This window comes from Vicia villosa, unplaced genomic scaffold (genome assembly GCF_029867415.1).
Source record: "Vicia villosa cultivar HV-30 ecotype Madison, WI unplaced genomic scaffold, Vvil1.0 ctg.000858F_1_1, whole genome shotgun sequence".
NCBI classification, from domain to species: domain Eukaryota; kingdom Viridiplantae; phylum Streptophyta; class Magnoliopsida; order Fabales; family Fabaceae; genus Vicia; species Vicia villosa.
Genome location: NW_026705387.1, coordinates 706,063 through 733,127, shown reverse-complemented (window position 1 = coordinate 733,127; position 27,065 = coordinate 706,063). Strand labels below are relative to the sequence as shown.

Here is a 27,065-nt window from a genome sequence, read left to right as displayed (position 1 = left end):
CTCAAGATGCTCATTAGCAGCTATTGCCTCTATGATCCTTTTCATAACTGTGGCTGTAGGAAAATTTGTTGAACCACCAGCAGCGGTATCAATAAGCTGCTTTGTCTTAAGTCGCAACCCATTCACAAAATTCTGCATTTGCTCGGTAGCGTCCATGTTATGAGTGGGACATGCAGTCAAACACCTTTTGAACCTCTTGTATGCATCCCCCAATGATTCCCCCTCTTTTTGTTTGAAATTTACAATGTCGTATCTTTTTCGGATGAACACCGACGCAGGAAAATATTCATTGAGGAATGCCGTTTCCATCTCTTGCCATGTCGTGATACTTGCAGCCGGAAGTGAGTAAAACCACTCCTCTGCGTCATCAGTAAGTGTAAACGGGAACATAACAAGTCTCTTAGCCTCCTCTGAATGACCTTCGATCTTCAACGAAGTTGTCGTAGTGAGAAATCTCTGAAGATGCTTATTTGCATCCTCGTTAATTCTTCCGGAGAACGGCTTGCTCTCTAACTGGCGAATGGTGGACGGATGCAATTGAAAATGTGCCACATTCACAGGTTGATTAACAATAGTCATCCGGTTGGGGTGAGCATTTGCCCCTCCATAGTCCCCTAACAATCTTTCTGCAGGAGGTTGATTTCCAGCCATGTTAACTGGTTCCTGAACTACCTCCCTGTCAAAGTCAGAGTCGCTGTGCTCCGAGTGCACAGACACTTCGTCGTCGCTTTCCTGATGTGGAACACTAAGACTTGCACTTGGTGCTGCCAGTCTTTCAAGTCTTGCCTTGCGGCGTCTCTCGTGCAGAGCTCTTTCTGGTTCTGTGTCAAAGGAAAATTTAGCTGAGGTCTGACCTCGCATAAACAGTTAGACAACAGTTAGAACAGATACAAGACTGCAACGAAATTAAAATTAACAGATAAAAATAAAATTTTGGTCGCAGAGCAACAAAATTTCAATTGACTTAAAGTTCGGCTTATAGTTTGGCAGTCCCCGGCAACGGCGCCAAAAACTTGATCGGAAAATAGCAAGTGTACTACTTTTGTTACCGATGTAGTTATTAAAATGGAGTTGAATCCAAGTATCGATCACAAGGACTGCGAATAAAGTATAAGCCAGTACTAAATTTCAATTGAACAAAAAGCTATTGTTGGTTTTTGATTTGCTTGATGAAACTACTAACTGTTTATAATTAAAAACGACAAGTAAATGATGATGTGGTTCACAAATGAGAAAGCATGCTAAGGTTGATGTATAAATCTTATGTAACTCCTTGAAAACACCGTTGTTCATGAAAAGATGTGACCACAATTGAGTATCAATTCCATAAAATAGTTTTCCCTAATTCCTTAGTGGAGAACTTCTTAATACTTAAAAGTCAATTTCAATTCCTCAATAATTGATTTTAGTATTAAGGCATTATGCATCGTGTTCTAGAATGGATGATCACTATGGTGAAATCCTTATTCCTAAGCGATTTACCGGTAATGTTTTGATTCAAAATGCATTAGAGTGGTGTATCAAGCCTAACCCTAATCATAGATCAACAAAATATTTTCCAATACAATGAAGCATGAAAATCTTTGAATCATAAACTCAAATTATAAAAACATCAAATTCATCACAACGGTTTTAACAAGTCATTACATGAAAAGATTTAGGGACATCACCCTAGCATAAAATAGTTTAGCTACTCATAATGTTTAAGAAAATAACAAGAGTAATTGAAGTCATTACAAGAAATTATCGGTTGATATGATCTCCAATCGCCAGTGCTCTTGAAGATCTCTTCCAAAACCCTTGACTCTTCTTTCTCTGTAATTCTCTATGCTCCTGGTCCAAGATGCCTCATTCCTTCTTCCTGTTAGGTTTTAGTAGTGTTGGCTGTCATCCCTCGTCTCCGAAAGGTCCAAAATACCCTTAATGAATTCAAGGCTTTCAAAATATCAAAAGTTGGAAATCTGCCCGCGCCTACCAACACGGACCGTGTGCAGGAACACGGGTGCCCGTGTTGGTCAACTGCTTCAGCACCACAAATTCACTTTCTGCGCAGCTTTTCACACGGACCGTGTGCAGGAACACGGGTGCCCGTGTGAAACCTCTGTTTTTCTATCCAAAAACCAACTTTCCAGCCATCTTTTGGCACGGCCCGTGTGCACACACACGGGTGCCCGTGTTGACCTCAGTTTTGGCTCTTTTGGCTTCTTTTTCTCGCTCGTGCTTGCCATAAACTTCGACCTCTCCCGTGCATTAACCTGGCCACACACAAACTAGCAACCAACGCGTAAAACGGCACTTGAATAATACTCAGAACACACTAATCATGCAACAACATCACACAATCGACCAACAAGAAACTTACTAACAAAACCTATAACAATGCCACATAGTATTACCAAGATTATGACTTTTAGTCGGAAAAGGTGCGGAAACTTACTAGAAATGGTGACCGATCACCGACATAACTAGCGTCCACCATGAAGCCCGATAAAACTAACCTAGACCACACCATTTTCATTCATCAACCACCTCGGTCACCTTTTTCGATATGGTGGAGTACCGAGACACTACAACACCTAACAAGGCAAAGGTGGCCATTAACACCGGAGCAGGAGGATTCTCTAGAGGTGGAGAATCTAAATCTTTCCGTCAGAAGTATGCTCTGTAGATTCTGATGGCGAGCATCGTATTTTCCAGCCCTGAAGTAGACTCGAAAAGGAGATAGATCCAGATATTACCTTTCTAGTAGAGACATCATCGGCATCCTCCCTCATAATAAATATCCCATGGACATCACATTGCAGTACAACAATTGGGACATAAAGTGGGTATTGGTTGATCTCAGAAACTCAATGGATATCTTGTTATAAAAATTATTTTAGAGACTCCGACTTGACCCAAATAACATCATAACGTTTCAAGGCTCCCGGGTTGGGCTCTCTGGAAAACATGTACAGGTAAAGGGTGTAAGTGCAAGTACACACTCAACAATGGTTTTTGATTCATGGCAAACATCTAAGTGGAACAAACTTAAAGCAATAAGTGAATGACATAAGAAGAAACAAGTTTTGGCAAGTTTGAACACATCAGGTCGACTCAACATAAGCCTAGGTCGACCTAGACCACTGCACAAACTCTATGGAGGATTCTAGTCCATTTAGGTGAACCTACCTTCAACCCAGGTCGACGTAAACTGGAGAATCAAATTGTCTTTCAAGTCTGCCTCATTTAGGTCGACTCAGCAACCCACCTAGGTCGACCTGATGAAATGAAAATCAATTAGGTCGACCCATAACCTCCTCAAGTCGACGTATCTGAAGAACAATTAACTGACTTTTGAATCTGCTCCATTAAGGTCGACCCAGACATCAAGTAGGTCGACCTATCGCGCCAAAAATGTTTGAAAATTTGCTCTATCTTCAGCCTATCTTGCTAGCACCTATATATATTATTTCATGCTAATTATTGAAGGTCGATACCAACAACTGAAAGATACACAAAGTCTTCTCATCTTCTCTCTTCTTCTTAACTCCAACACAATTACACATAACAATTCTTGTGGTGAGGGTTTATGATCAAGATTGATAACGTCCATGGAAAGGGATTGAAGGTTCCTAGTGGGTGAAGATTTGTGGGGTTATTGGTGAATAAAATCTGCGGATTTTGTCCTCCAAGATTGGTGAATTTTGGGGGGTTTTGTCAAGAGGCTTCATCAACGATTCAGCTGAGTGTAGAAGTTAAAGAACAAGGGTTCGATCAATTCACAACACTGCAGAAAGGGAATCAACGACAAGCTCTTGGAAGACACTTGATCTTGCGTAAGATCAAGGGGAAGAAGATACAAAGAATCAACATAATCAGTTTTATCGTTATTGTTTTGTTATCTTCTTGTATAAACGTTTTTCAATCAATAATGAAAGACATCCCAATTCCCTTTTGGAATTGGGGGAAGATGTAGTCGTAGCGAGGACGATCGACGAACTGCCTGAACAAATATCGTGTTCTCTATCGCATTTATCTTTTCGTTTACGTTGTGCTTATTTCTGGTTATAATTGCAAATTGATTAACAAATCAAAGTGTTAAACTTGTGTGATAAAATCTGCAAACACATCACAAGTCACCACACATTGATCTATAACTCAATTTGGTTATTATACACCACGTGTTTGATATATTGCTTACTTTGGAAATTATTCATATTGCATAGTATAGATCATTTCCTATTGCTTACTTTCATCAATCAAATTCATTGGAAACAAGCTTATTCAAGTTAAACATTTAAACAATTTCTATTATCAAATAATTTGTTGATTCATTGAAAGTACTTCCATCTTTACATTATAATTGGTTTGTGTGTTTAAATCATATCCGATCCTTCCCGTAGCGGTTCGGAGTAGACGCAAGTCAATTCCTAAACGCTTTCGCCTAAAACTTTTAAGAAAACCGCAATAAACTCTGAAGTATCTATTCACCCCCCCCCCCCTCTAGATATGTAAGCCAAGTGTCTAACAAAGGGCCACGTAAGTTTCCCGACGATATTTGGGTTAAAAGAGAACGCGAAAGAATTCAAGGCCAGATACCTCATAATAGACGCCTCATCGCCACACAACATCATGTTGGGGAGGCAGACCCTTAATCTACTATGGGTCGTTCTGTCTATTCTGCATTTAAGCATGAAGTGCCTGTTTCCTAAAAGGAGGGTTGGAGTGGTCCAAGGAGATCAATCGACCAATGTGTAGACTTGGAAGACATCCTTGAGTTAATTAGGAAGTATACCATGCGCTTAAACCCCTCCAAATTCTCTTTTTGCGTTCAAGCAGGTAATTTTATGAGATTTATGCTAATCAGGAGAGGGATAGAGGCAAACTCAAACAAGAGTCAAGTTATCATCAACGTGGGATTCCTTTCCAACATTAAGGAGGTTTAATAACTAACAGGACGCCTAGCCTCCCTAGCTCATTTTCTTTCTTGTGCGGGTGACAATGCGTTCCATTTCTTTTTCACTTTGAAAAAGAAGGAGAAATTCTAATTGGTGAGCGAATGTGATGAGGCATTCACTAAGTTGAAGGTATTTCTGGAAACATCACGCATATTGACACGTCCAGAGGTTGGGGCACCCCTTTATCTATATCTATATGTCACTGATCAGGCGATGTGCTTTGTGCTCATCCACGAGAAGAATAAAACTGAACAATTTTTCTATTTCTTGAGCAAGGTGTCGAGGCCAGGTACCAGAAGATAAAGATTGGCCTTCGCAGTCGTGATAACTGCAAGAAAGTTCATACCATACTTCTAAGGACAATGTATAATGGTAAAAACCAATTATCCCATTCTCTTGATTTTGAATAAGTCGGACCTCGCATGAAAGTTGGTGTTCTGGTCAGTGGAGTTATCTGAGTACGATATTTAGTATATATCTATATGGAGCATCAAGTCACAAATGTTAGCCGACTTCCTGGTCAGTGGAGTTATGTGAGTATAATATTTAGTATGATATTTAATAACATTTAACATAAACTAATTATGCAACTTATATAAAAATCAAAATTCTAAATATTAAATCATCAAAATATCATAAAATCTTAATAAGGATTATTGTGTAATAAGATTAATAAATACACATATAACTTAATAATTTTAAGTAGGTCGAGTAGGTAGGGGTGGGTATCAACACCCCCGCCTCCACCCCATTTTTAAGATTGGATTATCCCGCACCCACAACCGCCCCAGCTAAATCTGTTTTTTTCTGTTAAATTTAGAACGAGCTTCACTTGATTTGGATTTTGTTGTCATACCTAGGAGGGAGTAGTTAATAAACTTTAATTCTAACAATTTAGAGTGGTTTTGATTTGTGATATCATATCAAAGATGTTGTTGTGATACAAATGTGAGTTAGAAGTCTCTCATTATTTGGAAAACTAGATATTTAGCACTTTATAAGTAAGAGAATTCATATACCTAAATGTTTCTCTCTCTTGACCCATCAAAAGAATCATTCCTCCATATGTAACTGTGAGGGTTGAATAGAGAGCTCATAAGGAAACAGACTTCAATACCTTGGAATCCAAGTTTAATAAGGCAGAACCAAATACTTTGATTTGTTTATGTTGTGCAATGACTCTCTATTCATAAAGAGTTCTATACAAAACTAATCTTATATCAGGATATTTATTGCCAGACATAGACAACATTTAACACAGTGCTACCAAAATCTGTAAATTCTGTATCAGACTGTCACTTTACAACTAAACATTCATCATCTCATTTAGTATATCTCCCCATTACATGACAGTCGGCCTTACTCGGCTTTCTTAGCCTAAATCGTGCCTAGACAGAAACATCGCAGGTCTCTCTAAGCCCTCATGCAATCCAATGCCACATAGCTTAAAATATCTTTGATCAAATGTCTATGTTTAAGCATCCACATATACTAATTGAAATTTTTGTTGCACTACTTCAATACCTTGGAATCCAAGTTTAATAAAGCATAACAGAATACATTGACTAGTTTATGTTATACAAATGACTTTATTTAGAAAGAGCTATATTCTATACAAAACTAATCTTACGCCGCCACATTTATCGCAGCCTTGCAGCCATAGACCGAACACTTTAACACAATGCCACCAAAATCTATAAACTCTGTAACATCTGTCACTTTACACTGTGCAAGGGTGGAGTGCTTGAAAAATGAACTAACTCAGTTAAGAACTTATGAGTTGGGAGCAATTCAGACGAACCTGACCTTGATTTCCAGTCAAAACATCAAGATTAGACAGTTTCAACATAACCCTAGCGAAATCCATCCGAAAGGTCGATCCGTCATCTGAAGCATAAGCAGAAACCAATCTGGCAGTCCTCTCCTCAGCCATCAGCTGCTGATCAGCAAACAGTAGCCCTCTTCCTCTCAACAAGCTTTGGTAGTAGTGAGTGTCGAATGATGCTCCAGACGACACTGCAGACAATGCTTGCGCGTATGACATCCCTTTTTTGTTAGAGTGATGATGAGCATTCATTGGCTTCGAAGTTGCAAACTTGTCAGTGCTGCTGCTGCTGATACTCCTGTTGTCTGGACAGTTTTGCCTCATCTGACTGAGGAAATCGAGAGGTATACTCGGGTCTGGTTGTCCTGTTCCTTGAAAGTTGTACAGCCTTTGCTGAATGAAATCACATCCGATTCTTCCAATGTTGTGTCCTCCTTAAAATGATCGAAAAAAACAACGGACGTCATTAGTGATACTCAAGGATAGGACATTGTGGTTTTTTATGTCTTTGCAGCCGCACCTGAGGCCGCATAAGCCTCAACGGTTTGCAACGAGGCAGGGATTTAAAATATGTCATATAAGAAATATGCATAAAGATAAAGTAATTTACCGAGAAGACTGACTGTTTCCCGTGCACTGAATCCTCTAAGATTGAAGAGGTGAAGCGTGCGAGTAATGTTATCGTCAGGCTTTGGAATTTGATCGGTTGCATCCTCGAAAAACGATTGAGGGCTATCTCGTCTGCCTGTTAAGACTGGATAGAAAGGCCCGCCAGCCTGCAATGGCCATGTCCACAAATCAGAATTCAAACCTTATAACAGAAGAAATATGCTATAAGTGTTAGGAACAAACCAAAAGAACGGAATCTCTAGCTGCGAGAGCAAGTATGTCAGCGCAAGACACGACGCCAGGACATACTTGTTCAACTTCCTCCTTAATCTGGTCAATTTTGTCAAAACCTTTCAATGTCTGATTTGGAATAGCTTGCTTCTCAGAGGAACTGTTTCTACCACCATTGTCCTCCAATAGCAATGAAGCATCACACCCCTGATCCAGCAACACGCAAAGCAATTAGAACAGAAAATCAAAACCATGATCAAAGTAACTAGAAGCTTTAGTAAACATAGCATACATAAGCATTTCATAGAGCCTGTAAAATTGGGGTGAATAGCATTAGCAGAAGATGATTAATAATTGGAGAAGAATCTCAAAATTCCAAAGAGACACAGAAATAACAAAAGTAAGGGCCTGTTTGGATAAATAGCTGATTTTGAGCTTATAGCACAAGTGCTTATCAAAATAAGTGCTTACAAATAAGCTTGCATAAGCTATTTTTATAACAAAAGATAAAATATACATAAGTTGTTTTTATAAACTATCTTTGAGAACTTACAAAAATAAGCTAAAAAATATATACGAAAAATGTCACAAGTTGTTTTGATGATCTCTCCCAAACAGTGTCGCAAAACTTATACCAATTGTGAAACCAAACAGGCCCTAATAACCCCCAAAGCAAAACCAACCAACACCCACTCAAAATCAGAAAATAAAAAGACTAAATTTATTATCAATTCATGATCTTGAATGCAAAACAAACCAAACTTAAAAACACCATTTCCACATAATTGAAAAGCTATAAAACTACCCTATTTCAATAGAATTGAAGAACAATCAAGACCCATTTGGAATCACATCATAAAAATCCAAACTTTATGATCATAGAAGCAAAACACATAAAATTAAAACCACCCCATTTCCACAAACATGAAGAACAATCAAGACCCATTTGGATTCACATTATAAAAATACAAACTTTATGATCTCAGAACCAAAAATCTTTAAAATAAACCCACCCCATTTCCACAAACTTGAAGAACAATCAAGACCCATTTAGATTCACATCATAAAAATACAAACTTTATGATCTCAGAAGCAAAACACATAAAATCAAAACCACCCCATTTCCACAAACATGAAGAACAATCAAGACCCATTTCGATTCACACTATAAAAACACAAACTTTATGATCTCATAAGCAAAATACTTCAAAATCAAAACACCCCATTTCCACAAAACTTGAAGAACAAGAAAGACCCCAAAATCCTAAATCTACAGTCTTGGAAACAAAACGAACCTGAATGAAGCAATCATGAAAGAAGAGACGAAGAAGCGACGGCGAAAGATCTCTATGATCAAAGTAGATATCAGTAACAGCAGAACGAACAATATCCTCAGCTTGAGGACAGGTATTCCTATAGAAATCATATTCAAGATTGGACCCATCTCTGATCCTCTGATTGAACTGAAAAGGAAAAGTGTTCGCCAACTTCACAGTACCAAAAGAAGTGGTTGTTGGGGTTATGGTGTTCTCTGGTTCACCGCGAGGGTTTCTGAGAGAGAGAAGAACGGGGAGGACTAGAACAAGGGAAACCAGTACCCAAGGGTTGAAGAAACAGCTCCTCATTTTCTTGATGATGATGATGATGATGATGATGGAGAAGATGATTGGGGAGATGAAAGAAGCGGGAAGAAAGAAGTTTATAGGTTCGTTGGAATATAACTGACTCGGAATGTGTTTAGAAGTTAATCACTATGATTATGGTTAATTAGTTAGTTAGCAAATTTTAATTAAAGTTAGTTAGCATATTAAGTTGGTTAAAACATTAAATTTTTTATTAGTTCTTAGTTTTTAGTTTTTTAGAGTAAGAAAATAAAGATGTGTCAATTAGAGAGTTACTTGATGTGGAAAATGTTTTACTAGTAAGTTGATAGTGAATTAAGTTGATAAATTTGTTAACTTACACATTTTATTGAAATGAGAATAAATAATAAGTTGGTGAATTAAGTTTAGGTGTTAGATTAGATAGAAAAGAGAATTATATGATCATATAAATTAGATTATTTGTATATGTAATATGTTAAAATTTTAGATAAAAAAAATGTGGTGGACAAATTAGTTATGTTTTTGTTTTAAGTCCAACGAATTATATACTATATTCAATTATTAAAAGGGTTAAGTATGTTTTTGGTCCCTATAAATATATCAAATTTCATTTTTAGTTCCTATTAATAAAATGATATATTTTAGTCCCCACAAAATTATTATGCACGTAGTTTTAGTTCCTACTGTTAAATCGATGAGTATTTTTGAATGATCATTTTACAGATATGTTTAGAACGTTATAAGAAGTTACTCGGAAAAAAAAAGAACTCAAAATTTGATTTCTAAGTCGAGATTTGCATTACCTTTATCATTATCTTTTGAAATTTAAAAAACTTCATATTTATTTATTCTCATTTTAAATAATTCTATAATTTAGTAAAGAAATATTTTATATTATTCTAAACACGTATGAAAAAAATTATTCAAAAGTTTAAAATTTTAAGGATAATTAAACAATTTTAAAAATTTTAAAAAATAGCAAAGACTAAAACTGCATACATAAAAATTGTATAGGGACTAAAATATGTCATTTTTTTAATAGGGACTAAAAATGAAATTTGATATATTTATAGGGACCAAAAACATACTTAACCCTTATTAAAATAGTTGAGGTTTTCAGTTTAGATTTTATCACCAGAATGGAAAAAGGGGACATTTTTATTTGGTATGATAAATGGCTTTTAAATGGTGGAATTTTTGACAGAATTTTTTCTGTGGGTGAACAGGATACACACTTACATATTATGGATGTCTACAATTCCGATATTTGGAATTTTTATATCATTTTCACCCATCTTTCTCTAGACATAAAAATGGAGATGATTTGTGTCTTTACTAATGACGACTCAGATGATATACATATTTGGGAACCCTCCATATCAGGTACTTATTCTAACAAATTAGGTTATTCATGGTAAACTTTTGTGTCCAATTCACCTCATATTCAGACAATCACTTGGCCTTAGATTTGGTACCTTAATTACCTAAAAATATTCGTTATTTTGTTTGGATTATCATGAATGGGAAGTTACCAACCAACTCTACACAGGTCACTCATCACATGTCAATAGATGTCTCCTGCTATAGACGTGGTATGATTAATGAAATCATCTTACACACTCTTAAAGATAGCCCAAGGCCATGCAAGTTTGGAAAAGTTTTAGTTTTCCATCTCACGTTCATTTTTATGAGGGTAATATATATAATTAAATGAAAATTAATGTGGCCGTCAATCATGGCCCTTTGTTTCTCATTTATTGTTGGATGATTTGGAAATCTCATAACTAAGCATCCTTCAAAGACAATGGTCCCTCTCTCTGAAATTTCTTAGCTAAATAACTACTCTTTTACACTCTACCAAACATATTTTTGGTGCTTCTAATAATATATCGTCCCCTAGACATGTGTCTTGTCACCCTCTTCCAAAGAATGTGATAAAGGTCAATGTAGATTGTAGTTCAATTGTTAATTCAGGGTCATCCGGTTTTGGTGGTCTTTTGAGAAACTCTTCAGAGTTGGATCACAGGTTTTGCAGGAAGTTGTGGTTTCACCTCTAATATTAATGTTGATTTTCAAGTTATTTCTCATGGTCTTTATATTGCTTAGAATCATGGTTTTAGAAATGTGATTTGCGAGTCTAACTCGCAAACGGTTCTAAAGTTTATTCAAGAAGATATGTCTTTTTTTCATCCTTATGCACCTCTGGTGGATTATATACAATCTCTTACTCATAAATAATGACTTCATGTCCTTTTTCATATCTTACAAGAAATGCTAATGTTGTTGGATTACTAAATTGAGAGTCTTGCTTGTTCAAGAACTGAGAGAGTTTTCTATTTGTTTTTCTCCTTTAGTTAATATTTGTTTAGCAGACTCTATGGAAATTCAATTCCTACGAGCTTAATTTTCTGTTGTTTCTTTTTTTCCATTGATAAAAAAACTCAAACTCCCAAAAAAATGAATGACAATTATCAATGAATATAAGTTTTTCAATCAATTCAAAGGCAAATGGTTCAACTCATATTTATCTTTTGTATTTATTGATTATAAAATGTTAATTTGTGCCTATAAGATGAAAGAAGTCTAATATAAAAATATTTTCTACAGAGAGGTGCAATACTTGATTTAATATTACTTAATATGTGCTTTTTTAAATATAAAAAAAGGACGGAAAAAAAAATCTAACTCATGAAACAGCTACGATAGTTTGAAATTTTCAATATGTCCCTCAAAAAAAAATTCAAAAATACAAATAAAAAGTCAATCTCACCGGGTATCATAATTAACATAAAAAATATGCATTGGATAATCTATTTGTACATGCATTTTTCTCTCTGAAAACGTAAGATATCATAAATCTAAAGGAATGTATAGTCAGTAAATATTATTCCATTTAATTAAAAGATGTCAATAGACAATATTCACATAACAAAATACACAAATGTCAAACATTGAGTCACTTTTAAGCCAAGAATTTCTTCAATTCCATATGTTACATTATTCGATAGAAAGCATGATTTCATGCAATCTAGCTTGAAAGAATGTGCAAACTGCAACCTTAGTTGAGAAATCTCTCAAGGATGTTTCTAAATTATCCCTAAATATGTCACCATAAGTTAATATTCTAGTATTTCCTCTTGAAGTTTCATATGTGTTCCACTTAATCCAATTATGACTAGGAAAACTCCTTTAACTTGTACAATTCTAGGTGTGGAAGGAGGTCGACATTTTATGTCAAAGTATTTAATAATTATAAACTCATGAATTGAAGAGTACATGTTCCCTTGAAAGAAGTAGATGTCATACAGACCAATTATTTAACATAAAGAATGTCTCTATCAAAGTCAATTTTACCATTTTGAGACGCATATGATTTCTTGTGTATGATGTTTTTCAAAGAATTGTTATGATGAGAGTTGTCACATTTTAAATTTAAAAGCTCCAATTTCTACAGACAAGATTCAATAAGATTTCATAAATAGTTCTTTCAAAGTTCATGCCAAATAATTGCTCCATCTAATATTCATCTTCAAAATCATACTACCTTCAAAGAATTTATTGTTCAACATATTAATGGCTTCTGAAGTAATCCTAATACACTCATATTCTGCCCCCTAATAAAGCATCTTTAGTGTTTTGAAATAATTTTGAATATGCTCTCTATTAGGTATCAAAGTCACATTGACTGAATTGAGATTAGGAAGATAGTCATGCTCAAAGAATTGATTCATTGAATTGATCGCATTAGTCCCTACTATATCCCAATAGGCTTGGGAAAGCATCCCCCAAAGCCATTAAAAATTGTAGTATAATTATCATCCATATTATGCATTGCATACTTAATTTCCTCCGATTGGGGAATTATATTGAGATATTCATTATTTGCATGAGTAATAAGTTGTGGGATAGTTATCTCCCCCAAATCAGTATAACTACAATTATTTTTTATTTAAACAAATTTTTGTATAAGTTAATAACCTGATTATCTAGTTCAATGTCCTCCTCAAATAAAATATTGGCATGCCTTAGTTTATGATTTTATTACCAGCATATCTCAATTTGACTGTGTTATAAAAAAATTGTATTCATATCTCCATCCTTAAACTACTTATTTCTTACCTTGTTCATCCAAAACTGATCATGCATATGCAATGCCTTATATAATAGAAGTTGAGCATGCATTTTTTCCTACAATCCAAGATCATCATTGGAATCTGCATCATTAATCAAACTTTGTATCATGTTAACTTTATCAATAGAATGAGTGAATTTAAGATGGATATTGACAAATGTCTCTTTGTTCCATTTCATAATAATAGGTTTAAGAGATCTAAACTTAGCAGGTAAAACAAACATAGGGAAGCAACCACACAATTATTCCAATTGTCAATAATTATTTGTTTGCATCTATCATATAGAGTCCATACATTTAAAGAGTGTGATATCCTATATTATGTGAATCTATAAAGTTATCCTTCACTATATCATTCATTATGACATGTACAAATTCGTCATTCTCTATGTCTTTCACATTGTCATTAACTAGTATAACCTATTTGCCCTTTTTATACGTGTATCTTGTATATTCTTTAATCAGAGGCTTCTCAACCTTTCAATGTCCTACACTTATTAATACTATGACCAACACACACAATGATAACAAAAAAAAAATTAAACTCTCGTATTTCAATTCAACAAAGAACGCGTAACCCTCTCATTCCACCAAAATACAACCGTGGAGAGTATCTAACATGTTAAGATTTATATGCACACGCGTAAAATGCCGCCAATTTATTTTTCTTGTAAGTACATCAATTGACAAACGAGTATCAATACCAGAAGAAATTGAAAATAAAGTTGTTAGTTCCCAATACTTTATGGGAATGCCTACATCCTCAGTCACACTTGAGCATGTGTAATCTTCAAATCTTTAGGTGTATAATATTTTGTCCATGCAGAAAAACTAAGGAGGGGGCTTAACATTTCATGTCTCTACACTTCAAATTTTGTTGAGATTCTCCCTTGATTTGAATGAAAATTCAAAATAGTTATATCCCTAAGGAGTTAAATCCTAATTAGTGATTGAACTCGATAATTTCATGAGTTTGTCACGTAATTCCAATGCCTTCAATGGCATGTTACCTTTACTACTTGTCAATCTCCCATGTAAATTATTCCTACACCATTTGAGTCCTTCTTTGTAAGCCTTTTCAAGTATCTTGATCGAGAGGCCGTTACCTTTGAGGCAAGGCTTGGCAAAACTAGAAATGGGTATGTCACACACTTTTTGAAGAGTTTGTGCAAAGAATTTCTTTTGTGTTTGGGTTTGGGATGGAGACAGAAGACTACTTCAAGGAGGAAAAGTCAGTCGTGGAAGGTCTCCATGTCGATGACCGGCACTAGAGGAGCCCATGCCGATTAGGCTTTCTTTCAAACCCTAGCAGAGCATTTCCAAAAAAAAACTTGGTTTCGTGCAAACATGATATCTCCTTCATTAGTCCTTATTTCGACAATCCGAACGATGAAAGTGTAGCATTGTGTCTCATGAATCTTATATCAAAAAATCAATTGGATCCAATGGTTGATAAATCTATAATTGTTTTTTTTCTGAAACTAATTAGAGAAAAACAAGAATCTATAACTCTAACCTGCATGTTCACTTAACAAATGCTCTTGTGATACATTATCATTCGTGTCTAATATCACCTTAATTATTTGCTTTTTAAATATTATTTATATTTATTCGTCAATCAATTCAGTTATAGTTGAAATCAATGTTTTAAAAAGTGAAAAGGAGGTCGAATCAGCAAAATCAACAATTTAAGGTTTAATTAATTCAACTGATTTAATCTATAGTCGAATTGTTTATTAAATGAATAATTCAATTAAATAATTATATTAGCTCAGAATTTAATTAATAAAGTAAATATTTTAAGATTTTATTTTAATTTAATACAACAAAATCAATAGTATACATATATAACAATAACACAATAGAATGATACACTTAATTTCAACTTTAATTCAAGACAAATTTATACATTAAAAAATTACAATAAAATAAAATGAAATAATTCAAACCAAAATTAAATATAGTATAACTTGATATTTAAAATAAATAAAATTAAATATCTAAAAAAATCACACATTTCAAAATATCTAATAAAGTAAATATAATAAAATAGCAAAAATAACTCGAACAATATAATTAATTCAAGAACAAAACAAAAAGTGAATGTAATTTGAACAATAAAAAATAATCATAGTTGAATGACGTTGACAAATATTAAGTTTAGGTCGGAAGGAAAATGAACGGCATGATTATGTTTAAAACTGACGGCTCAAGGAAAACTATAATAGCATAATTGAACTTAAAAACTTGTGTGGTTAAGAAGAAACAAAGTTTTTTTTTTATAGAATGAATGTTTTAAGTTTTCATGCTGAAAATATATATTTAAAAACATATTTGAAAATACAAAATAAAATTTAACCAATTGCATGCATTTTTTTTAAATCGGACAGTTTCACAAAACCAATTTTAGTACTTTGGTTCAAACAATTTAAATCAATTCAATCCGACTTTTTCCAATTTTATATCAGTTTTAGCCCACCATCAATATTACAAGACTGGTCAGATCGGATTCAGGTCCGATTTTCAGTCCAGCTAGTTAAACCATTCCGGTTTGATTTTTAAAACATTGGTTAAAAACCACCCAGAAAGACTTATCTCTTGTATTCAAGAAATTTCAAGAAAACTAATATTCAAGACTTCAAGTTGAACATCCTAGTTCCATTTACAAACAACATTCTATTTGTTAAAAGAAAAACTCTAACTCTTCCCTGCTGAATAGACCAAAAGCACTTGTTCAATTCTGAAAACTAACATAACCACTAATATCCTCCTAACATGTAGCACCTATCCAAAAACAAAGAATTCCCAAACCAAAACCAAGTTAAATTTACAATGCAATTCTTGTCTATACCTGATCAATAATTATGAAGACCAGCACACCACAGAGGAGAAGTTTCCAATGGTGTTGAAGAATTTACAAAAGCTTCTAATCTATTCTGAAATTTCACTTCACTACTCTTTAACAACAAAGGAAGAGGAAAACACACTCCCATTTCTACACACCTTTTATGTCTAGGCTTAATCCTATTCTCTAAGCTATATGAGAAAAATTGTGGAAACTCTTTCACCTCCTTCAAATCTCTCCCCATCTCCACCACAAAGTAATTGTATTTCGGCTCGTAACTGTTCTTAATACTACAACAAAACAGTTGAGGAAATCGTCGGAACATCGAAGTTACGTCGCGGCGAGAGAATCCGATGTTCTCGAAGTATTCGATTCGTGGCATGAACTTGTCTTCGACGCTGCATGAGAGCAAGTCGGTGTGCTTGTTTACCTCTTCTATGCCGATGCTTTGGAGGAAGTACATGGTTGGACGGAGCTGTTTGTCGACGTTGCAGATGATTAACCGAGGACGGCGATTTATTACGTGCTTGATTTTTGAGCTACTTACACGAACTTCGCGGTGGAGGAACGTGAAGACGGGTATAATGTCGGAGACTTTCGTGGTTAGGATCGCAGGGCACATGCCAACCATTCGACTAAACTCGATTGCAGAGAAATCCATTGCGGTGATGTATTCCACGGTTGATTTTATATCGTTGAGTGAGGCAGTGATCAGCATCGGATGACTTTCAAGGAGTGAGAAAGGGTCGATACCGATAGATTCTAGATATAGGGCCTTTTTTTGGAAACCCGTGTCGCTGTTGGGAGGTAGAGTTTGCTTTGGACTTCGCCACTTCACAACCTGCAGTATATCAGAAGCACAGAAAATTTCAAGGTGATGATAATCAGTTTATAAATCAGCAATTCCAAATGCAAGCAAATAGTTAATTACTCAATTCCCTTACTAAAACATGACTTTAATGAAGCCAAGGAATCATCGAGCATTTAAAAATGAAAAGGTAGTATTTCACAACAATCACCAAATGCATAGAAAATAGATTACATGTGAAACTAACTAGAGTACTTCTAGTACTTTGAAGTAGCAAGTTAATAGTTGTGCAGAAACATCTGATGTAGAGACACAGATTCAAACACGCGATACTCCACTTATTTACCTTTAAGAGATGAAACTATGAACATTAGGCTATTTGACCCCAAAAAAATAGCAAGTAGCAACTTTGTCCAAAAACCACTATGTAACATCATCTACTAATGGGTGAATACCATAAACAACCAGCAATTTCCACTATCAATTAGATTTCAGCATTCTCAAATGATCAATCCCCCCACTCAAAATAACAGAAAACTATATGTGTAATCCTTACAAGTTACAGGGGAAAGGGGAAAGCACACCAACAACAACAACCAAACTTTATTCCACTATCAACTACATGGATCAAATTTCGTCATAGTATTCTATCCAGGACCATGTTTCTACCCAAATCGTTAATCTCGAGATTTTTTTTAATAACTTCTCTTATAGCCTTTCTAGATCTTCAACTACCTCTAACACTTTGACTCAACTCCATCTTATCTACTCTCCCGATCACAGAATCTACATGTTTTCTCTATACATGCTCAAACCACCTATGTCTATTTTCCAACAGCTTTTCTACTAAAGATGCTACCTCAACACTCTCTCTAATATTGTCATTTCTAATCTTCGTAGTTCATCCATGTCATGGTGAGTCAGCAAAATTTTATGTTGCCGGTCGACCGCCTAACACAACCATTTCCTTTTATTCGGACTTGAGATCCGCTATACATAGCAAAGCTAACCTATTTAGGATTTCAGCACTATCAATCAGTGAATACCATGAACAAACAGCAATTTCACTATCAATCAGATTTCATCACCCTCAAATAATCAGTCCCCCACCCCCAAATAAAAAAAAAATAAAAAAACAGAAAACTATATCCTTAATCCATACAAGGGGAAATCACACCAGTGTTCAAAAAAATAAAGGGCATGACCCAAAAAAAAATAACTAAAATTATTCTGCTAATATCTCGAAACCTTGCCAAGGACAACTTACAATGTCTTAGGATAATGTTTTATTGCAGAAACAGATAACAAAAACCTAAACTATAGCATTATTAACCAAAGACCCAATAACAAAACCCTAACATAGTGCATAAACAAACAGAAACCCAGTAACAAAAATGAAAAGTAAAGCATGAATTAGCAAAAACCCAGTAAGAAAAACTTGAGCTTGAACAGTATTAAGCAGAATTGAGTTAGAAAGAAAACTGACGGTAGCTCTGACAAAGAAGGTAGGTGGTGATGAATGGAAGGTTAAGGAAGTGGGAACCCTAGAATGGAAGGGTTTGCAGAGGCGAGTGAAGGATTTGGGAAGGTGGTGATCCGTGGAAAACAAGGGTGTTGCAGCAGTGGCAGAGCACATTTCGGTAGAAAACAAGGGTGTTGAAGAAGAAGAAGAAAATACTAAAGTAAAAATGGAGAATAGTAGAAAAATGAAGATTTTAGGGATGGGGAGTGTGTTCTGGATTGGAGATTGGAGAGATGAGGAGATAGAGAGAATGCATGCGTGTCACTTAATTAGGGTCCACTCTCTTTCTTTTGGTTTAAAAAAACTTTTATTACAAATTTAAATTCAAATATATATATATATATATATATATATATATATATATATATATATATATATATATATATATATATATATATATTTGAATTAATTGAATTAGAAAATTTTTAAATTGTATTAATTGAATTAGAACACCGTTCTTTTTTAAAAAGGATAAATTTAAAGAAGTAAAAGATGTGAGAATAATATATTAATGAAGGAAGTGGAGACAAGTTAAATACAATTGAAGTTGGTTCTACACTTCTACGACAATGAGGTTATAACTAGGATCGATAAAATGGATCTATTTCGTTGGACATCTCACTATGATTTGCACGTTTTTGTGGGACGGATCAAAATTTTAGATTCGCACTCTTTTATGTGTCTGTTTCGTTTTTTTGGAGTTTCTACGGGTGCGGGCTTTTATATAAAATTTTGCGATTTTCAGGCTTAAGAGGTCCAATGTTTGCGGGCCCAGATGATGACTGGTGACTCTACCCTCCGTAGTGAAGATGATGAAGAAATTAACAATGGGAGACCTCATGGAAGAGTTTTTTATCCTTTTGTCATCGAATATAAAGGATATTTGCGATCGAATGAAAAAAAAAAACATTTGTGCCTTCATCTTCTCCCTAAAACTCTTGGCGTTTGTAAATACAAAACATGCCATGTACAATTTTGTTGAAAATCGTGTAGTTAATGTCTATCCGCAGTTAAATAGCGGTACAAGGAATTAATTCTCTTGGGTTTATCGGTAATGTTAGTTTTGGAATGTGATCTTTCTGAGTTGGTTGTTGGTTTTTTGCATCGGCATTGAATACACGGTGTTTCTTAAATGAAAGGGAAATACTTTAGCGTATGAAAATTAGGTAGATAATAGCGATGAAATCTGTCCCGGTTAGATAGATGAAGAATATTACATGGTGTTTGTGGTTAATCAAGGTGCTCCAAGCGTGTCATGGTCGATACATGTGTCATAGTTTAAAAATTTTATTAAACCTCGCTGAATCGACTCAAATTAGTCAACTCACTACTTTTTTGGTTGTGAAGAATATTATTGAATTGTGATTTTATTTGAGGATGCAATCTCTGCCATTGTGTTATGGTTTGGTTATGTTAAGGTGAGGTATATAAAAAATGATCAACGCAAAGGTAGCAAGGTATACAGATATAAAAGGTAATAGCCAAATAGCCGATAAGTTATCTGGCCATATTTTGCTAGGTGTTTATCTTGAATCATCAATTCTTTTGTTTGGAATTGAAATTGAAGATTATAATGAGGATGATCTTGCTTATTTGGCTCGAAATGTTTACTATAGATGTAAAACCAAATTAATGGTGATTTAATCATATATTAAATTTGTGATTCAATATAATTATCAACGTTAAGAGAACCTACATGATCACACACATAAGATAACCTACATGAATTTCCAAAAAAAAAAACCTTGGTGAGATGGACAACAATAATAATCAAAAGTAAAAACATTGTTAGGAGAGTAAAAATAAGAAACAAGTAAAGTAAATGACAAAGTAAAGTAAAGAACAAAACACAATTATAGTAGAATGCTGAAAATTACAAAGCTTAAGCTCAAGTACTGAAAGAAAATAATAATGTTTTTCAAAGAATTCTAGTGGAAAGTGATGAATCTTCCTAAGTCTCACCCATATGTGTCTCCCCATTTTTTGCTCAATGCCTAAGCCTCCATTTATTTTAACCCAAGCCTTAATTTGCCCATTATTTAAAATAATTTCGAGCTTAATTGTCACTTATCACTAATCATAAAAGAAATGGAGGTTACAGATGCCAAAAGGTTATAAACTTAGCCAAGAAGTCAATAAATCGTAACTGCCTGAGGTGGTGACACGGGCCGTGTCAGGCAACACGGGCTGGTCGTGTCAGCCTCAGCTTGCTTGTATGGAGATGGGACAAAGGGGGCAACACGGGATGGTCGTGTCAGCCTCAGCTTGCTTGTATGGAGATAGGACAAAGGGGGCAACACGGTCCGTGTCATGGGACACGGCCAGGCCGTGTTGTCCTCTGAATTTTTGTATAGGAAGTGTCCTGATTTGTTCTTGAGTCTTTTCCGTTCTGAATCACTTCATCAATCTCTTATTGCCTAAAACAAAGTAAGGAAACAAAAATGCATAAAAACGACTTAAAAAGATAAAAACACGCATGAAATAAAAAGGAAAACACACAAGAAATATGATACATTTACTGCTTATCATGTACCCAAAAAACACAAGATGGAAAAAAAAGTATGAGATAAGAAATGAGCTCCACAAATATTACATCATGTCATGATATTTATAATATCTAGAAATTAACATTCAGATGGTGTCTCCAAATAGTAATTATGGACGTGCTTAAACACATAATCCTAGCTAAGGGTGGCAAAACGGGCGGTGGTCAGCCGGGCCGGCCTGCGCACCCGCAAAAAATGGCGGGTTGAGTTGGGATTTTGGGTCTTCCACCCACCAAAGTCCGCACCGCCAAAATCCGCCTCCCGTCTAAGTCCGCCGCCCGCTAAAGACTGTCTCACCTATTCGTTAAGCTCGTCTCTCCTTAAGTCCGCCCTATTTTAGTTAATTCTAATAATTATAATTCTTGATTGTTTTATTTTATACATTTATTTATAAATATATGTAATTTTTTTATGTAAAACTTGTTTAAAAGATGCTTTATAAAAAAAAATTCTAAAAAATAAGTGAAAAATTTAATTGAAATGTAAAAAAAGACTATTAATCTATTAAAAAGATGAAGAAAAAAATAAATTAAAAAATAGGCGGGCAAGTCCGCCGCCCGCCACCTTGGCGGTGCGGACATGATTTTTATGCTCATTTTACTTGGCGGACTTGTCCACCCCACTCGCTTTTTGACGGACTTAAGACGGTGCGGACACGAGGTGGGACAAGCAGTCCGTTTTGCCACCTCTCCTAGCAAAACCCAACGATAACACAATCCCAAAATACACAAACAACTCTAGAAGGAAAGAATGCAGTGAAGATAAAAGAATATATATTACTAAAAATAAAAGGAATGTATCTTGTTAACCATAAATAATGTGATAAAGTGAAGAGATTAATGTCACTGATTGTTCGTCAAATGCCTCCATAAAATGTGAAGATTGTATGGAATTGATTAACACAGTAAGATTGACTTAATGTGGGTTGAAATTGAAAGACTTTAAAGTAATGGTGATAATGCTCACAAAAATGGAACGAGGAAGGTTTTGCTCTATTTTTTCAAGTGTTATAGAACGAGGAAGAGAAGTTATTTTGTGATATATTTAGTTATTATTCGAAAGATATATTACACAGATGTTATTTGAATATTAATTGTCAGACAAGCCCTTTGATCATTCATTAAGTAAGAACATGTGTTCTTAAATTATTGTCAGAGTAGTATCCACATATTAATATTTGAAGTCATTCATTTGATCTTTGTTGAATTGAGTATATATGTACAATATTGTACAACGTGCGTCTGAATGTTTATATTCAAACATTAAAATTTCAGAAATTTATAGGATTTTTCAGAAACACTTAGGGTGTAATAAGTATTGTTCTATATTTTAAACTCATATTACAAAAGGCTTTTTTACTTGTCTCTGTAAAATTTGAATCTCATCAAAATTAATTTATTTCACATGAATAACTCATTTTAATAGCTCTAAATTTGGGAGTTCGTGTTTTATTTTACATAAGATAATTGTAAAAAAAAAAATATAAGTAACAAACTCACTTGTCTATTTTAATTAAATGTTAGGTGTTAATATAACTAAGAAGATTGTGGAGAAGAATATTTTAAAAGGATAATATCTCAATGCATTTCATAGATCTCTTTCATACCGCGCGAAATTTTATTTTTGTCCCCAGTTTCTGTAGATACACTTCCGAAAGCACTTCATTCATGCAAAAAAATTGATAAGTTCCGTAGCTACATCTACGGAAGAATAATAAACTACTATATGTGAGAAAAAATACAAATAAATTAAGCTCAGGGATAGTTCCGTAGGTGCATCTACGGAATGGCTAAGCGCCACACTATTTCGTAGATGCATCTACGAAAGTGTCTGATATAGTTTGAATCAGCATGATCACTCCCTTCATTGTTTCATTTCTTCAAACTCTCCATATTCCACACCCTAAAAACCCTACATCATCAATACCTTTTTTCACTCCGGGACTCCAACTTTTTGGTGCAACAGGTCAAAGGAAGCAAGAGGAGTCTGAATTTCAGGTAAATATCCATCTTCAATCACTACATTGTTCACATTATGCATCTAATTTTTCTGAAAAAAGTTACGCTGCTTCCGAAGATGCATCTACGGAACGTGTTGAAGATGAACACTTCTGTAGGTGCATCTACGGAACAATCACTGAGTTGTTTTTTTTTTTCCAGCAGTTATGTAATTCTGTGTTATTTTGGCAATTGTTTGCAAATAGGTATGATGCACCCCGATAATATTTCAAGAGAATTGGCTCCTTTAGTCGATGTTTGTACGAGTGTTGATGGGGAAGTCGCAAAGATGGTAGATGTCGGAGGTGACTTTAGTAGCAAGGAAGACTTTAATGATCGTGAAAGCATGTTAACATTGATTCGTAGGAATGTAACTAACCTTGGTTTTGGTGTGATAATAGAAAGATCGGATAATGGTACGGCAAGAAGAAACCAGTTTGTAACAATGATGTGCGAAAGAAACAGGAAATACCATCCTCCTCTAAGGAATTTTAAAAGAGACGACAAGGGTACTAGAAAATGTGAGTGTCAATTTAAGATCCTTTGTTACATGTTTCCTAGCAAGAAGTGGAGATGCTCTGTTATTTGTGGTTTGCATAACCATGATTTGTGCACAAAATTACAAGGCCATCCTAGTATTTGTTGGCTCAATCCGAAAGAGAAGACATGTATTAAAGACATGTCCTTGAATTTTGTTCAACCGAAAAATATACTTGCCACATTGAAAAGGAAGGAACCCGACAACGTCCGCAATAATAAGCCGAGTAGGGGAGATAGGAGTGATATGCAACAATTGTTGAAAATGTTGGATGTTAACAAATATGTGTCGCGGTATAGAACTTGCGATGACAAGTTTATGGTCCGAGATATTTTTTGGACTCATCCGGATTCGATAAAGTTGTTCAACACTTTCCCGACAGTGCTCATCCTCGATTCTACCTACAATACCAACACGTATAAACTCCCATTATTTGAGGTGGTCAGTGTTACATCCACCGAGAAGACATTTTCCGTTGGTTTTGCTTTTTTGGAGTGTGAAAAAGAAGATAATTTTAGGTAGACATTGGAGGTGTGTCACTCACTTTTGAAAAAACTAGTCGAGATGTCTAAGGTGATTGTTACGGACCGCGACCCCACTTTGATGAATGTGGTTGCAAAAGTATTTCCTTCTTCCGATGCATTACTTTGTCGATATCACATATCATGTAATTTGAGAAGTAAGGTTAAACCCGATGTGGGGACGAAACAAGTAGAGACCGAAGGTGGGAAACCGGTGAAGCCCAGAGTGGTTGTTGACTAAATAATGGATGCATAGGCTCGTATTACAAGTTCGTCGGCAAAAGAATTATATGTCGATGCCGTATTGAAATTTCACAAAATATGTGAAAAATATCCCGATTTATTGAAATACGTTGAAATCACCATTCTTAACAAAGTGAAGGAGAAGTTTGTTTGTGTGTGGACTGATAACGTCTGACACCTTGGAAATACAACCACCAATAGAGTTGAGTCGGCACATGCTACTTTGAAAAATTGGTTGTTTAATAGCAAGGGTGATTTTTGTAGAGGTTGGGACACCATAAATCTCATGATTTCGAACCAACATAACGAGATACAAACCTCATTCGGTCGGAGCATTACGGTGTTGGAGCATCGATTTAAGGATAACATCCTTTACTCTCAATTGATCGACAATATGTCTCAGGCCAGATTGAATTATATCTTTTACGAGGCAAAACACGGTGAAACTTTTAGTCGCGATAACGCAAAGTGTGGGTGCACTATTACTAGCACGTATGGTCTCCTTTGTGCTTGTGTTATTGCTAAAAAAGTGAGATTAGCTTAGCCAATAAGAATGGATGAAGTCACTCTTCATTGGAAGAGACTTAGTTTAGATGATGGTGGTTGCATCGAAGAAGAATCGAGTATATCTATTACTTCCGAATTGGAGGCGATACAAGAGAGGTTTTTGAAGGCCGATGACAACATGAAACTATACATCAAAGAACAATTGCGGAAGATTGGATTTCCAGAAACAACTGACATGAAACCGTCGTCTCAACCAGTTAAGACAAAGGGTGCTCCGAAGAAAGTGAAGTCTATGCCGAATGACAACTCGACTACACGGGATCCTTCATATTGTGAGCACGTCGACAAACTCTTTCCCGACTCACCTACTCCTAAATCTCAAAAAAGTTCAAACAATGGAGCTCGCATTAGCAAACCGCCTCCTACACCTATTGCTCCGAAAGTTTTGACTCTGACACCTATTGCCACAAAAATTCCATCAATTGAAGAGGTACATATTGCTCCAAAAATTCCATCAATCGAAAAGGTGCATATTGTTCCAAAAATTCCATTCATCGACGAGAAGCCGGTTTTTATGCACAAATACATCGACCGGATCGTCAATGTGGTTGGGGACGGTAATTGCGGATTCCGGGCCGTATCGGCTTTGCTTGGTAAGGGAGAGGATGACTATAAGCTTGTTCGTCTTAAACTTATCGAAGATTTGATGAATCAAAAAGATTCGTACACGCGGATATTTGGAGACGAAACCAAATTTGAATTGGTCAACGAAGCTTTTGTTCCTTGGTTGGGCGCTTACGCACCAATTTCAAAATGGATGAGATTCCCAGAAATGGGACATCTTATTGCGTGCTCATATGACATGGTATGCATTGACTTGCCATGATATGGTTTTTCTGAAACCTTTTTTCCGCTCCGCATCGCACCTCCTACAAATTTTGATGATCATATTATGTGCGTTGGATGGCTCGCAAAATTAAAACATTTTGTGCAAGTTTACTTGAAACTAGGATGCCCCATACCACCTACGTCACCGGAATGGGGACTTCATCATACTGAAGCTGCCGAAAGGTTGAACAACATCGAAAAGGAGTTAAATGCCGAAAAGTCAGGATTAGAACTTACAATAGATTTAGCCGGTGATAGTTCTTTTGATGTATTTCTCTAGTTTCAAAGTGTAATATATGCACTCTATAACATTGCAATATAATCCTTTTTTGTGTTTATGTGTTTGTGTCTATGTGTTTTATAGTGTTTATGTTTTTGTGTTTTATGCTGCTACTGCATTGAGTTCTGCTAAAAAAACTAACAAGGAAACTTCTGTAGATGTATCTACGGAAGAGTCTGATATTGAAAATTATGGGTGTTTACCATAGATGCATCTACTTAACGGAGAAATATATGACGCTTCCATAGATATATCTACGGAACATTCTGTGACAGAAATTGTGTGGTCCAAAATCACCAAATGCTTTTATAAATTTGGGGTTTCTTGGGTTGAATTATTACACACAAACACAAACACAAATACAAAAATGGCTCACATAAGGCCATGTTCAGCGCAGGGAACATCATCCAAGCGTCCCGATCCTGAACCGGTTTATCTCAGAAGGGATGGGCATGTTATTTTCTCTTCCGTCAAACCCCCTATGCCAGTTAAGTTTTGGAACATCCATTCCTTCGACCAACTCAAGAGGACTCTGATGTCTTTTTTAGAGGGAGTACAAACCCGACGAAGTCATCAGAAGGATCTAGAGGCTTAGAACAAGGACCTCTTCAGAGACCGAAGAAAAGGAACGTTGGTGGGATGAAATGGAAGGCGACGTTGATTTCGTTATAATGATGCATGAATCAGATGACATTGTTTTAACTGTTGTAATTTCTTAGATCTCTTAGTTTTCTTAATTTTCTGTTGGAAATTTTGATGTATCTTTTAATCAATGTTGATTTTAATCAATGAATGGATGTTTTATCGTTACAAATGATGTTGTTCTGGTTTTTTGAGTTTTGCTTAGTTCCGTATATGCATCTACGAAAAATCTTTCGTATGTGTATCTACAGAATAAAACAACGTTAAAATAAAAAAGTGCTTTCAAAACTACATCTACGAAAGTACGAGGACATTTTGGTCAATTCGGTGATGCGTAAGAAGGTGTGGGGTGGGATGAGAAATTGTTTTTAAAAAACCAAATAATGA

The 27,065-nt window shown here is 35.3% G+C and overlaps 2 protein-coding genes across 2 annotated transcripts; both read right to left on the bottom strand.

The window, feature by feature from the left end:
• Nucleotides 1-6,581: 6,581 nt before the first annotated feature.
• LOC131631741 (putative Peroxidase 48) lies at nucleotides 6,582-9,230 on the bottom strand. The gene is made up of 4 exons (XM_058902506.1): nucleotides 8,901-9,230; nucleotides 7,618-7,812; nucleotides 7,376-7,541; nucleotides 6,582-7,199 (listed from the first exon to the last, which is right to left on the bottom strand). Exons 1-4 carry the CDS (start codon nucleotides 9,228-9,230, stop codon nucleotides 6,706-6,708), a joined length of 1,185 nt encoding a protein of 394 aa, XP_058758489.1. The 3' UTR covers nucleotides 6,582-6,705.
• Nucleotides 9,231-16,162: 6,932 nt separating this feature from the next.
• Nucleotides 16,163-18,771, bottom strand: LOC131631717 (transcription termination factor MTEF1, chloroplastic-like). Its single transcript, XM_058902478.1, has 2 exons — nucleotides 18,481-18,771; nucleotides 16,163-17,027 (listed from the first exon to the last, which is right to left on the bottom strand). Exons 1-2 carry the CDS (start codon nucleotides 18,628-18,630, stop codon nucleotides 16,197-16,199), a joined length of 981 nt encoding a protein of 326 aa, XP_058758461.1. The 5' UTR covers nucleotides 18,631-18,771; the 3' UTR covers nucleotides 16,163-16,196.
• Nucleotides 18,772-27,065: the final 8,294 nt, after the last annotated feature.

What these genes read in the sequence shown, in the direction of transcription:
- LOC131631717 (XM_058902478.1), bottom strand. Translation starts at nt 18,630, where the DNA reads ATGTGCTCTGCCACTGCTGCAACACCCTTGTTTTCCACGGATCACCAC. An exon ending in CCTTCTTTGTCAGAGCTACC is followed by an intron (nt 17,028 to 18,480) that starts GTCAGTTTTCTT and finishes GATATACTGCAG; the next exon opens with GTTGTGAAGTGGCGAAGTCC.
- LOC131631741 (XM_058902506.1), bottom strand. Translation starts at nt 9,230, where the DNA reads ATGAGGAGCTGTTTCTTCAACCCTTGGGTACTGGTTTCCCTTGTTCTA. An exon ending in CTAGAGATTCCGTTCTTTTG is followed by an intron (nt 7,542 to 7,617) that starts GTTTGTTCCTAA and finishes TGGCCATTGCAG; the next exon opens with GCTGGCGGGCCTTTCTATCC. An exon ending in GGAAACAGTCAGTCTTCTCG is followed by an intron (nt 7,200 to 7,375) that starts GTAAATTACTTT and finishes GATCATTTTAAG; the next exon opens with GAGGACACAACATTGGAAGA.